Source organism: Grammomys surdaster, unplaced genomic scaffold, assembly GCF_004785775.1.
Source record: "Grammomys surdaster isolate TR1022 unplaced genomic scaffold, NIH_TR_1.0 126391, whole genome shotgun sequence".
NCBI classification, from domain to species: domain Eukaryota; kingdom Metazoa; phylum Chordata; class Mammalia; order Rodentia; family Muridae; genus Grammomys; species Grammomys surdaster.
Window position 1 is genome coordinate 12,660,546 of NW_021621185.1, and position 14,683 is coordinate 12,675,228.

General features: G+C 37.0%; 1 protein-coding gene across 4 annotated transcripts in view; it reads right to left on the reverse strand.

The window, feature by feature from the left end:
• Nucleotides 1–123: 123 nt before the first annotated feature.
• Xrcc4 (X-ray repair cross complementing 4) overlaps nucleotides 124–14,683 on the reverse strand; it is a 191,379-nt gene continuing 176,819 nt past the window's right edge. For all 4 annotated transcript variants that reach the window (XM_028760158.1, XM_028760155.1, XM_028760156.1 and 1 more), the window contains one exon: nucleotides 124–677. In XM_028760158.1, coding sequence (XP_028615991.1) covers nucleotides 572–677 — 106 coding nt within the window. In that variant the 3' untranslated portion in view covers nucleotides 124–571. The remainder of the gene's footprint in view (nucleotides 678–14,683) is intronic.

Consider the following 14,683-nt stretch of genomic DNA (forward strand, 5'->3'; position numbering starts at 1 on the left):
CCACCATCACTGTCAGTGTGTGCATGGGTGTGGGGCCACCATCACTGGGACATAGGATGCCTAACAGTAAGCACTTTAGAAAGGCAAGTCACTGCAATAAAGAAAAAGTTCAGTTAAATAAAGTTCCTTTAAGAACACAAACGTTTATTAACTATCAGATTTTCAGATTGTTTACACACAAGATAAAGATGTATTTTGTATGTGTCATATCATAAATTAAAATGTTCAAACAAAAATAATTTAAAGTGCAATTAAAAAAAGAATTAAAGATTTTTTTCTCTATTTCCAAAATCTTCCAAGAGTCATTAGAAAGTTACAATAATGTGTAAACAAATACGACAAATGTGTCCTTTGTAACAAAACTCAGATTTAACAAACAACGGAATAGGAAAGTGTTTCTCTGTCATCCAGTCTGATCATCACACACTCGTATAATCCATTGGGTAAATATAGCGCAGCTGTAAAACACAGTAACCATGGCTGCGAAGAAGAAAGCCTGTCTTCTCATCCAAAGGAACTGGATAAAGAATACAGTTTAATGAACACCAGTGTTGTTTTCTAGGGTTTATATCTAATCAAAGAGATCTTCTGGGCTGCTGTTTTTCAGGGTTTCTAAAGACATGTTTTCAGCAGAGGTGCTCTCCTCTTTCAAGGTCTGAGGCAGTGAAGAGGCAAGCCTACAGTAGAAAGAAAATCAGGAGTTATCTCTCAGGTTCTTTTTAATTCCTAATTTTCATTTTTCCTTTTGTTAAAAATAGATTCTTTTTCTTACATAATATGTCCGGATGACAGTTTCCCTCCCTGTACTCCTCCCGTCCCTCCCCTTTTCCCCTCACATCCAGATCCACCACCTTTTCTTCTGTCATTAGAAAACAGAAAGGCTTCTAAGGGATCATAATAAAATAATGTAAGATAGAACAAAAACTAACACATCAAATAGGGTAAAACAAGCAGAAGGAAAAGAGCCCATAGGAAGGCACAAGGAAGAGAGCCCACTCATTCACACACTCAGGACGCCTATGCAAGCACTAAGGTGGAAGCCATTATTATATATGCAAAGTATCTGTAGGGTAAAAAGAGATATAAATAAATAAAAAATTAATTAATAAAATAAAAAAAGAGTTAAATAATAACAAATGACTTGGACCTCTGGAGTACAATTTCTCTTGGCCTTCTATTGCTGGGACAAGTGAGACTCCATGGAGAAAACTAAATTTTCATTTGCAAGTGGTTTTCAATTATAGAGAGCTTCTGGGTTAGGGCTGGAGGCATGTGTCCACTTCTCCTTTCAAATATAGAAGCCAATCTGGTGCAGACCCGTGTAGGCCTTGTGCCTGCTGCCGCAGTCTCTGTGAGTTTGTATGTGCATCTATAACGTTGATTTAGAAAGCCTCGCTTCCTTAGTGTTTTCCATCCCTTCTGGCTCTTAAGCTCTTGCCACCTCCTATTCTGCTGGGCTGAGCCCTCGGGGGAGGTTTTTGCTGGAAGCATCTTGTTTGAGTTGAGAGTTCTGAGTTCTCTAACTTTTGCATGTTGTCTTCCTATGGGTCTCTGTACTTGTTTTACCCATTGATGTTTATGTTGTCTCTCAGCTGCTGTAGCCTCTGATCATACGAGTCTCTCCTAGTGGTCAGCTGATTGGCTCATTACCTGTGCATAGTTAATAAAGACTCCATATCCATGGCAGATGCTGATGAAATATACTGGAATACACCCTTTACTGTGTCGACAAATAAACACACTGCAAACTAATTCTATTTAGATGCACGAGGGCAGCTACTGCCTCCCTGGAGCTGGCGTGTGATGTAAATGAAGTTCTGCAGTCCAGGACAACGGCCTTGTTCCCTGGCACGACCACCATGGAGAAGACCAAGCTGAAGGATTTTAGAGCTCAGCCGAAAGTAAAGCTTCCGACCATTAATCTGTGTCCTTGAATAAACACACCATAGAGCCCCCCAAATATCATTCAATATTGACAACTAGAGGTAGCTTCAGGGGGGAGACATACACTAATAGAATTGTCTCCATGTTTCCAGGTTCACAGCCATGTGGCTTTTCTTATGATAGCTGAAAGAGCACAAGGCTGAAGTTAGGACTCTTGGCTGTGAGTCAGTGGTGTGGTGTTAGGCAGTCCAGGGTGTTCAGTTCTCTCACCTGTAAAACTGAGGTGACATGTGCCTCAAGAGAGAAGTGAGGATTAAACTAGGTGATGCAAATAAAAATGCTTGTGAATTCCCATAGGACGTGCAGAAACTGTTCTTACCAGTGGCTAAACATCGAACAAAGTATAAATTATTAAGATCTGCTAGTAGTAGCAGATAACAGAATAACCAAAGGAAGTGCAGAATTATCAGCTATATGTGATTATGTTAAAATCCAGGTACCTTCATTTAGTTGCACAGATCATTAAAAATGAATTTACTACACAATCCTCCTTGACCTTTTGACTATGCACAATTAACCATGACTAGCTACCCCCAACCTGGGATGTGTCAATTTTATTCCAAGCAAGCCAAAAGGCAGACAACCTGATTATGCTAAGGTGCTAGGTGTTAATATGTTATCAAGGTGACAAGTAAAACCCTTGGGAAATTAATAGTAAATGTAGATTTAACTATCATAGCATATAACCAAATATCTAAAATACATTACATAAGAGTAAAAAAAGATACTGTATAAATATCAGCTTATCATTGCATATATATATATATATATATATATATATATATATATATATATATCCATCTACACACACACAGACACACATTTTGTTCTCTTGTCTGAGATGCCTTTCTTGGTTTTAATTCCCTTGAGTTAAATAGAGGATTGAATTGTGTCAATTATGAAGTTAGACTTGAAAAGGACTCCTGAAATTTTTGTCACCATCTAGACATTGTACCCAGAAGACAGAAGTCTATCATACTGCTTTAAAAAAAAAATCAGCAGCAGACAAAAGGAGTACTCTGAAGTGACAAGACAGAAAGAAACAGACTGCACGTGCCATACCGACTACTGCTGTCTGTCTAAAGCCTGGTGCTTAAGCACGTTTGACACTTGTTGGGTACTGAGCCAGGATAGGTGCTGGGAGGACTGTGCCACGGCAGGAACACATGGTTCTCAGGTCTCATCTCCACATATCAACAGAAAAAATTTAGAACTGTCACAATCAGTGAAAAGTTTGTCTCTTACAAGTGATGAATATTTCAAAGATATTTTGTAAATTACAGAAGGCAGAAAGAACTAAAATGAAGATTTTGTGTTTTACATTTAAACATTTTTTAAAGATGAGATTATTTGCTTACATGTGTAATTTTGCCACATTAAATCTGTCATGTACAATACATTTGAGGTATCTTTATGTGTTAGAAAGTTTAGATATAAACCCTTCATTCATTTTAATTCAGATATACTAACCATTAGCCCTCTGGAACTTAGCAGACTTGATTACAGTTTTCATTGTCCCCAGGCCTGGCGCTGTGTCATCTTGTCTCAATTCCAGAACTTGGGAGGCACTAATGTGTCTGATTGATTCAATCAATATTTATTATGTCTGTGCTATGAACAGCTCACTGTGTTAAGGAAGTATAACAGATACTCTGTTACAAAGTTTCCCTGATGAGGCATGAAGAGTACACTGTGGGCACAAGGCTAAATGTTTAGAATGTAGTCAGGGATTATGTTGGTTTATTAAAGTACAGAGAAACACAATCACAAGCAACCTAAATGCCGTGTTGTGGAGCCAATCCCAATGACACATCTACCAAACACCAACAACAAAGGTTTAGGAGACACTACAGAAGAGGAGGGCAAAGAGTCTAAGAGCTATGAGAATATGTTTCCTAGTAATATCAGAAGCCACACCCACAGCTTCTCAGCAGCATGGCTGCTTAAACAAGAGCTGAACAAGGACAGCAGCAACAGAGATGCTACTGTGACAGGGAAAAGCCAAAGTGGCTCCCGCCTTGCGTAAGAGTTACAGGCACCTAAAGAAGGCTGAGAACAGGGGAAGTAGTCTTTCCTAGGGAAGAGCACATCAAATGGTTGTTCAACAGTAAGTAGTCTGGAAGATGTGCATGGTAGTGACAGTGCTCAGACTTCTTTGGGAATTTATATTTATATACATATATGGATATAAAACAATTAAAAGAAAGAGAGGTTATGAACTTAAAAGAGAAAAAAGGGCATATGTAAGGGTCTAGAGGGAAGAACGAGAATGGAGGAAAGGTATAATTATATTATAATCTTAAAAATAAAGAAAAATCAGTATGAGTCTGGTTTTCAGAAAGCATCCAGTCATCTTTTTCTTATAATGCTTGCAAATGTGTCTTTTAATCCTAGTATTTTATAGATGGCAAGAATCTTGTAATTTGCTCACAGAATATGAATTATTACTCTAAGTTTATGTTACTAGTAAGGATTCAGGTAGATTTCAGAGAGTTTACTATGAGACACTGGATCCACAAGGAGAATTCAGAGGTGAGAGTCAGGAAATGATTATCTGGGATCAACCAATTTCTATGTGCACACTGAAGTCATTGTGAAATTTTTTCATAAATTTTTTATATTAACAAAAAGAGAACGTGAACTAGCTAGAAAAAATATTGTTGTTAAACTAGTCAACATTTAAAATTATTTCAGAAAACAATTTGGCAATATATTTGCCAAAGATAAGAACATGTCCCTACCTGTGACTCAGAAATTCACCAGTAGACAGATACACAGGGAAAACATTTGTGTATCTATTTATTAAGCATTTATGCATGTATATATAAAAACCATAGGTGGGTTATTTATTAATAGTGAAAACTAAAATCTATCTGAATGGTTCTCACCAGAAAAGTGGCGCAGCTCTTACTAAACTTTCACACAATAGATTCCTATACAGTTCCCCATGTGCACAAAACTCAAATGAAATGTTGAACAACAGAGCAAGGCACAAAAGAATGCATGCTACTTCATGGCTCTATCTAAAAGTCAGAACCACAAAACTAATCTCAAAAGTCAGAATCACAAAATCACAAAAAAGCAACTGGTCTTTGAACAGTGGTACATGCGTGAATGTGTTGTGTGCATATACATGTGCATATATACAGCATATATCTGCATATACTGTGGATAATTATTCTATCTGCTCTTCCATGAGATGTCATTTCTGGATGATTTCAACTCCTCTATGACCATCTTCTCAGTGTTCTAGACCTTATAGCTTTGGCTGTTGTTAAGACAGTCATAGACAAGGCCAGGAGCTTTGATGCTAGGTTAGAGAGCTTAGTCTAGCTGCAAGGGGAGCTGCACCACCAGCCAGTCATGTACTTGCAGGGAGGGCGTGGGGGGCAGGGTAACATAGGAACAGAGCACTGGGAAGATGTCTTCAGTAGATGGCAGACATGCTGTCACTGCCCCCTCACTAGTCACTATAGCAAACGGAGAAGAGCTACCCAAAGAAGAGCACACTGAAGAGCAAACGAGTTCGTCTGGACCATGAAGATGAAAACTGTAGAGACAGGCAGAGAAATGGCCAAAAGGAGACAGAGGAGTGACTCATGACAGCAGCTTGAGCTGCTGCCACTTTTGCCAACCTCTGGCTCTCACTGTCATCCTGCCAGCTGGAGCTTACATGTTAGGTGGATTAGTTTACCCATTATTAATTATCTGCTGCTGAGAAGAGTAATCTGGAAGGAAACTGTTATGATAAAGATTTATCATTGAGAAGATAATTTATTGTAAAGAAGAAAAAACAGTCAATGTTTTTTCTCATGAAATAAGGCGTATTAAACTCTCAGTTGCAGCTGTCATAGATTCAAGTGCTGAACCATCACCCAGCCATCTCGGCAGGGCAGCTGGAGGCAAATGTTCTGCTTATGTTAGAAAAGTCCCCACAGTCAAACTTTGGGTTTTTTCTCCATTAATTTATCTATTTCTTCACTTTACATCCTGATCGCAGCCCTTTCCCCCCCTCCAGTTGCAGCCTCTCTTTCATCCCCCCATAGTTTGAAAATTGGCAAATGACATCTGTCTGCAAGTGTATGCACAGCACACAAAAATATATAAATTAAAAAACCACGCATTTGAAGAACTGCTGGGGTGTATCAGTAATCCTAGCACATAGGAGATTGAGGCAGTAGAACTACATGTTTGACATGAGCCTGAGCTAGCTTGCAGAGATGTATCAAGAATATATCTTAAAAGCAAAAAAAGAAAAAAAGATAGGCTAAATATCAAGTTTTCACGAGTAAGACTAAAAAACAAAGCAAAGCTCTCCACAAAACATCAAAATTGAATCAAAATATAAGGGTTCCACTGAGATTAAGCAACCTCACAACTATCAAACTGACTTTAACAGAGTTCCTTTCATGTATTTTATAAGAAAATTTATAAATGATCAACTCAACTATGTGACTATCATTTAAACAAAATATTTAAATAATGAACTTAAAGATTTGAGATCACCAAGTTACTAGTTAACTTTCAAATTAAGTACTCTGAAATATATCAGATGTTAGGATGGGAAAAGTAGCTGACCAATTTTGAGCTGACCTTATAAAAACCAAGGCTTCTCCTAAACAAACTGACACACTGAAGCCAACAGGACGCAATAAAAGCAGAGGCTCTCACACTGTCTGGAATTCACAGGTCTAGACGTCATTCATTGGCCTGAGAAAGTGAGGGAGGAGAGGCCAAATCTCCTGGCAAGCAAAGTGGCAAGCAAGAGAAACTCATTAGTTATTTCCAATTAAACAGATATCTTCCACTACTCATGGCCCTGCTGTTTAAACACGAGCAAGAACACATAAATGATCTGTGAAATATGTTTAATAAAACAAGAAAATAATAATAAAAGTATCTATATTTAACCCTATAATGCATTTAATGGTTTATAAACATTGTAAAAGGACAACTCTAAAAATTCCCTGTAAAGTATGTGCAATAGATTTGAAAATGAGATGATTGGGGATTAAGGATACGGCTCAGCAGGTACAAAGTTGATAGAAAAATACCACCGATGACTGGAGTTCAATCCCTGGGACCCGTTATAAAGGCAGATGTTGAGAACCAATTCCACAAGGTTGTGTTCTGCATATAAACTCAGGTTTAAAACCAACCATTAGATAAGTACACCCATAATTCCTATGAATGGAAGCACTTATACAGAAATTTTATAAAAATAAACCAAAAGACTTTTTATCACCTGATAAACTTATTTGGATAAACAGCATTGCTCTGGCGACCAACCAGATAATCAGTGGACACGCTAATACATACTTTACAAGCCAGTCTTGAATATCTTCAGCTCTACTTCATGTATTTACTGGTTTGAATTGGCACAAGAGATATTTGTGACTGCTGTTCAGTGCACTACAAGCGAATCCTTCTTGGGAGGGCTCTGTTTTATTTTACCTGGCACCATGTTTGGCACATATTCCAGTAATTGCATGCATTAACAATGACAAATGACTAAATGAATGAGGTAGACAGCACTGAGGGGAAGGCTTACTAATGCCCAACAATCCACCTACCACACAGCAAAGATGGTGGTAGTAAAGGCCACGGTGTTAGGATGCTGTCCTCGCTCTAAAGCCAATGGTGCTTGTGCCACACTAGTTACCTGGGACTACTGATTTCTGTGTTTTCTCCAAGGATGCTCCTACTCTCAGGAAGGCACCTTGAATGTAGATATGGCATATCTCAAAAATTGTCCCCTGAGATTTCCTTTAAAAAGGAATGATACCTGTGGTGTAAATGTTTGGAAAATGTTTTCCTTTCCTAACTCCTTTAATTATTTCATGGGAATAGTACATAATAGAAGACATAATCCTTCTGAAGTCAAAATTTTCAGCAAAATGACAGCAAAGTACAGAATAATATATGTAGAAAATACAGATACTAGATTATCTGTATATGTACATATAGATATATTTACACAAATATACGTGTACATGAGCACAATACACATATGCTTACGTGTCTAGAACAGTACTAGAATCTGCAGTGTTTTAGAACAATCTAGATCTGTAGTGGCTGGAGATAGTAGATGTCTGACTTGTACTAGATATTCTCCCAAACCTCTCATATAAAAAACAAAACCAAAAACTTACATAAAGACTGTATTTCTAAAAGGCTTTAAGGAAAAAAAAAAAAAAACAAGGAAGCTCGTTTACCAAGGTTTCCAAATGAGCCTGGCATTGGGTGGTCTTTTCTTACCATCTCTCAACCATTAACATTCCAAGAAACCAGTGTTCTCTGAACAGTCAACACTGACTTGCTTCCCTGAGGATACAAACTATGACTTCAACTCCAGAATTTAGTACTTCAATGAAAGGAAATGGAAATACAATAAATGAACTCCACATTCAGCCACATCGAATGCTGAAGCAGGGGAAACTGCATGGTCAGATGGTATGAGCTGTAGAGGGTAGTGCTTTCTCATGAACCTAGGGCCAAGGATGGCTTCCCCACAACAAAGGAGCTGCTTTAGTTCCTATGGCTAATGCTAGGATTCACACAATATAGCACCTTAGAACCAACCCCATCATCTTACAGTGGGGAGCTGTGGTCTGAATATGTAAAAGTGGAGGGCCCTGCTGGGCATAGGTGGAAGAAGAGAACCTTGACCTCATGAAGGCTGGATGCCCCAGGGGGTGGGAATTTTGAGGGTGGGGAGGTGGGAGTGGGGGGGTGTAGATAGAGGTTACATCCACAGAGAAGAAGGAGGAAGGGCGAGGGGATTGGGAGTTCCGAGGGGGTGGTGGGGGATGGGGTAAGGGGACAACATAGGAAATGTAAATAAATCATCCAATAAAAAAAAAAAAAAAAGAATAAGGATCATGGGATCCTGTAAAACTGTAAAAAAAAAAAAAAAAAAAAAAAAAAGAATCATGGTGCCGGCTGGATGTGCTCTCTCCTTTGGATGTTCTGGTGGAGAAGAAAGTGTTTCCTACACTCTTCAGCTTCTTGAAATCTCACTTTCAAGGAAGGCGACAGTATACACCATCACATCAACAACACTATAATGCTGCTGACCATTGTTCACTTGCTCTCATTTTTTTCTCCTGATTCTACTGCTTGGTGATTACACTGGATGCACCTGAGTAATCCAGTGTTACGTTTGTGCTGTTACCAAGCCAGCTCACTTAACTCCGTTTACCTGTAAACGTAATTTTTGCTTTTATGTGGTTGAACACATTCTTAGAGTAAAGGATTAAGAATTTGGTCATTTTAGAGTGGAGTATTACTCTGCCATCAGTCCACCATTCACATTGTTAGGGCTCAGTTGTCCTCCAATCTACCAAGCTAAATACATTTCAGGAGAGCTACTGAGAGCAGAAGGCATAAGACCAGGCTATGTAAAGCCCAGAGCTGAAGGACTGAGCTAAGCCTGGACTGGTTGAAAAGGTATCTGCCAGATCCGGTGTCATCCTCTTCCCCACATCCTGCCTTTTTGTGTTTATAACCCCTGTGTGAGTAAGTAAAAATTATGATTTGATTTAAAATAATAATAATAATAATAATAATAATAATAAAGAAATACATTTTGGGTCTTCTTTAAGATTAATGGAACCAGAATCATTGAAATGGGCTGGCCAGAAGGTTTCTTATTTAAATTATGAGCTTACACAATTACTTTTCTAAGTAACTGTGGTTTGGGGTTTATGTGTTGAAAGTTCACATTAGTGTTCTCAGTCCATTTTACAGACATGTTTGAAAGATACAAGTTGTGGTTAAATGAATGTCCTTTCAGCCTTTGTGGCTGTGTTTTCAATAGGAAATTCTGGTCAGATTCTAGGCACATATTCTCAGAACCCATCCATCCCAAGATTCTAGAATATTGAATTTTCTCTTTATATAATTCATTAAGTTATTGTTATTTATTATTGTTAAATCTTTTGGAGTGTTAGTGAACACAAATGTCTTCTAGTTGGCTACTAAAAAATAAGTCAAAGAGGAAATAAAAACTGATCCATATCTCAGTCTTGTCAAGAGGGCGTTTCCAGCTCAGTTTCTCAAGAATCAATGAAGAAACAGAGTCAATCAGGAAAAATTAAAATATTAAAGCAAGAAAACATTAGCACTTGTATGGAATTAGGAAGTTTACATACATATTTACTCCATAAAAATTGAAGATGCTATAAACACCCATGGAAAATATTCATCTGGGTTCTCTAGTCTACTCATAATTATCTTTAAATGTTCATGTAGCTTCAAATTTCTCCCAAAATGCTATCCTACAGAAAATACTTAATTCCTTCAAGTGATCTTCTAAAGTATAGTTTTTGTTTTTTCATAACAGAAGATTTGGCATTACAAAAGAAAAAGGATGTTGATAGTTTGCATTCTACCACAGAATACTTCTCTAAAGCTGTACAATTTGTAACCAACTACAAGAAACCCCTTAAATTCTATATGTAGAAGATGTACAACTTAAGAAATGGCTTTTCCCCCCCTTGACTCTATAAAGTTTATTTAGAATTCTAGAGATATTTTTCAGAAACAATATAAAAAACACACACAGAGACTTTTTGGCCTATAGGAATGAATTATTGGAAAATAGTACTCTCGAGAGCATTACTAATAATCAATCCAAATACCAGAATGTGTTTTTCATTCCTTCTTTACTTCAGTATTTTAAAGTCTCAGGCATCATGATAGCCCTTGATGCAAAAGATTAAAACAAAATCTTGTACTTTTGAAAACTTATCATTGACCTGAGCAAGTGTATTTAAACAGCTGATGGTGACATAGGTGTGAAATATTGATTTGTAGAGTTTAAAACCTCTATATATATACTCTAAGGACATATCTCTCTTTAGTGTAGGCCCTCTGTATTTGTATTTAAAGATACATATATATGTGTATATATATACACATATATATGTATAAAATCACAAAATGCTATATGAGTAATCTACAGGATAGCTACCAATGACCCCAGAAGAAATACTTATTAACTGTTATTAATTCAAATAAATTGCTATTCATAAGAGTAATAGAAGTTTTTTTGCAACTCTAAGCAACTTTAACATAAAATAGAGTTAACTAATATATCAGTCCATTGAATATTTATGGGGGATTTTTTTGTGCATTCTAAATCTATTTTATTAAACTATCATATTATTACTAGATACTTCTCTCCAGACAAACTCAAAGCAAATAACTAAAATTGTAGTGATGGTTGATAAGCTATTTCTACCTTTGCCCTCCTGCTCCCTGCCTCCACATCTTCAGTGCCAGATTACAACTATATGCCACCATACTGGGTTTTGTGATGCCAGGGACCAAACCCAGGGCTTTGAACAGCCTAGGTTACCTACTGAGCCAGATCCCAAGATACGTTTTACTCATTTTTTTTTTCTTGGAAAAATCAAAACAGGTCATCTTACTATTAATGGATGGTGCTTCTTATTTATTTATACTTGACTGGAGGTTAATTTTCTTTCTTACACATGAAATAAATGGTTATCTTTAATTCTGAAATAAGCAACACAGGTCTTTTTTAATATAGCTTAGTGTTTACAAATCTTTTGTGCTTCGTACAAAGCATCATATAGAGATGAACAGGTGAGCTAAAAATAAGTGTAATCTATTCTTTGTATTTAGCACAGTAATATTTAAGCTCAAATAGGCACAATGATAGTTTGATATCACTCAAAGAACAAGTATAATTGAAATAACGCATACAACATAAATAGTTTTCAAGCATTCTCTGTATAAGTGAAAAGAATTTATAGATGCCTGTGTACAACCTGAAGCTTCTCTCCTTCCTTTCCTTTTTTGATAACTAGCTTGGTTGTCTTAGCTCATGCAGTACCTGACATAGCATGGAAACTCAATGTAAAGCACTTACTACTCTTCTGCCACTCTCCCCACATGAGCAACAGCTTCCATTCCCTGCAGGCTTGCAGCTGTTGTTTTTCCCCTGCTTCCTCTTTGCTTCAGTTTTCTTTCCTGCTATTATGGGCTTAAACCGTACCTAGGAAATGTCAGCTAAAACCACTACACAATTCATATCCCTTAGTACCTGGACAACGTACAATGCTCCTGAGTACACTGGACACATACTCTCCTCCAATATCACTAGAGAATTATTTAATTTTTAAAAATTTAATCTTCTCTCACATATTACATCCTGACAGCAGTTTCCTCTCCCTTCTCTTTTCCTACTCCTTCCCAACACTCCTCCCCAATCCATGCTTCATCCATTTCTCTTAGAACAGGGTAGGCATCCCAGGGATAGCAACTAAAGACGGCACATCAAGTTGCAATAAGACTACGAACCTCCCCTCACATGAAGGCTAGATAAGGCAACTCAGTAGGAAGACAAGGATCCCAAAGGCAGGCAAAAGTGTAAGACATAGTCATCCTTCCCCCACTCCCTCTGTTAGGGGTCTCACAGAAACACCAAGCTATACAACTATAATATATACAGAGGGCCCAGGTTTAGGCCCATACAGACTCCCTGATTGTTGTTTCAATCTCAGTGAGCCTGTATGAGTCCCGATTCACTGATTCTGTGGATTTTCTTATGGTATCTTGATCCCCACAAAAGAAATCTTTTAACATATAGTTAATTCATTTTTACTGAGAACAACATGGTTATGTGTTATCTTGCTAACTGTAATATATAAAATTCAAACTAGGAGTATTTATATAGCTAGTGCCCCTTTAGTGTAAAAGATGCTTACAGTCAGATTATAAATGCTACTTTAAAAAGTCATTAGCATCCCTTCTTGACTGACAAATACTTAGCAAACATCCAAAGGACAATTATGCGTTAGTAGATGTTGTCTGCATAATACAAAATTGATGTGGTCACTGCCTTCTTTGAGCTTACAATCTGAAACAGATGTCGTGCTATGAACGAAAACTAAAAGATGAAGGTGCCTTCACTACATCTGCTTAGTGAGAGAAAAACATTTCTTGAAATGTTTACATTATATTTCAGTAACAGTGTAACTTTTGTGTTGTGTGGGAGTGCATGTACAAGAATAAATTTCACATTCAAAAATTGCTAAGGTACACATTTTATAAATGAACAGTTTTGTTTCTAAGAAATCAAGAGTTCACATCTGTGTATCTAGGATTTTATGAGAAGAATACAGTTGTCAATCAGCACAGAATAACCATTGTACACATGTAGACCAGATGTATCCATGTAAAATAATCCAGAGTGTTTCACAGATGAATCACTGAAAACGTAATTATACATCAGTCCTACTTTATTAGTACCAGGTCGACTTATGACAAAGCCATATGGTACAGTCTACCCAGAAGTCACAGAAAATTTAAAAATGGTTACTTAGAGATGTTCAAGCAATAACTATGCTTGTGCTGCTTTGCTTTATTATATTTGTGACATGGTAAGTGATGATTGTGTTTCCAATTAAATGTCTTTGAGGGAGGCATGTGTTGCCATCTCTTATTAGTAAAGGTTACAGCAACACAATTTATACTATATTACCTTGTCTTGAGCAAATGAAAACATTTAGTGACTACAAAATGCTCACCTATATAATTAATGACAGATAAACAAAAATTCATTTTTAGTATCTCAGAATATAAGGCTGGTACTATTATAAATATTTTACTTCTGCATATAGTTTAAATGTTTAAATATATATGGATTTTTTGTAGATAAACAAATATAAACCTTGTCATTAAATATCCACGCTTTATAATATCAGCCCTTAGAGTATTAAGGACCACTACTCCGTGTTTCATAAATCTGTTTGCCTATTTACAAAAGGAATTTTCTTTCTTTGTGTGTTAGAGTACACTGTGACAAATAAAAATATTTATTTAATGGAAAGCTTTACTCAGAGTTCAATTTTCTGTTTCAAGGAAACTTTTTAAAAGCAACACACCAAAATCTATTTTAACAATGTTTTTAATTAAACTAGATTTCCATTCCTTACCATTCTCTTCTCTCTAGACCCCCATGATCCTTCATTTTAACAACTATAATTATTTTCTTTTAATATTTGTTACATCTATCATCTATCTATCATCTATCTATCTATCTATCTATCTATCATCTATCTATCATCTATCTATCTATCTATCTATCTATCTATCTATCTATCTATCTATCTATCATCCATGCACAAATAATTCTAAGTTCAACATGTTGTGTCTGTTTTTATTGTTTGCATGCATAATAGTTCAAGGCTGACGACTCTGCAATGGACACAAAAATCAATTCATTGTTGGGACCCAGCCCTAAACAAAGGATACACCTACATCCCAACTCACGGTGAGAGGAGCAGGATACACAATCCCACCATTAGCTGTGGAGCAATTAACAATTGCTGTATAATTAAGGGTTGGTTTGTGTATAGTTCAGCCTCTGGTAGGTCAGGTATGCTCCAGTGAGAGAACACACATCCAACATTATTTGTATAGTATAAAGTTTTGCTGAAGGATTAAAACAAAAGAGCACAAAGTTGGTGGATGTGGTTAGACATGGAAAAGGGATAGAGCTGGGAAGAGTTGGAGGACTGAATATGATAAAACAAACTGTATAAAATCATCAATGAATCAAGAATGAAAGAGATAGAGACGGAAACATGCACATGAAAAAGTGAGGGGGAGAGGGAGGGAGAAAGGAAAGGGAGAGGGGAGAGGGAAGAGAGGGGAGAGGGGAGAGAGGGAGAGGGGGGAGAGGGGAGAGGGGAGAGGGGAGGGGGAG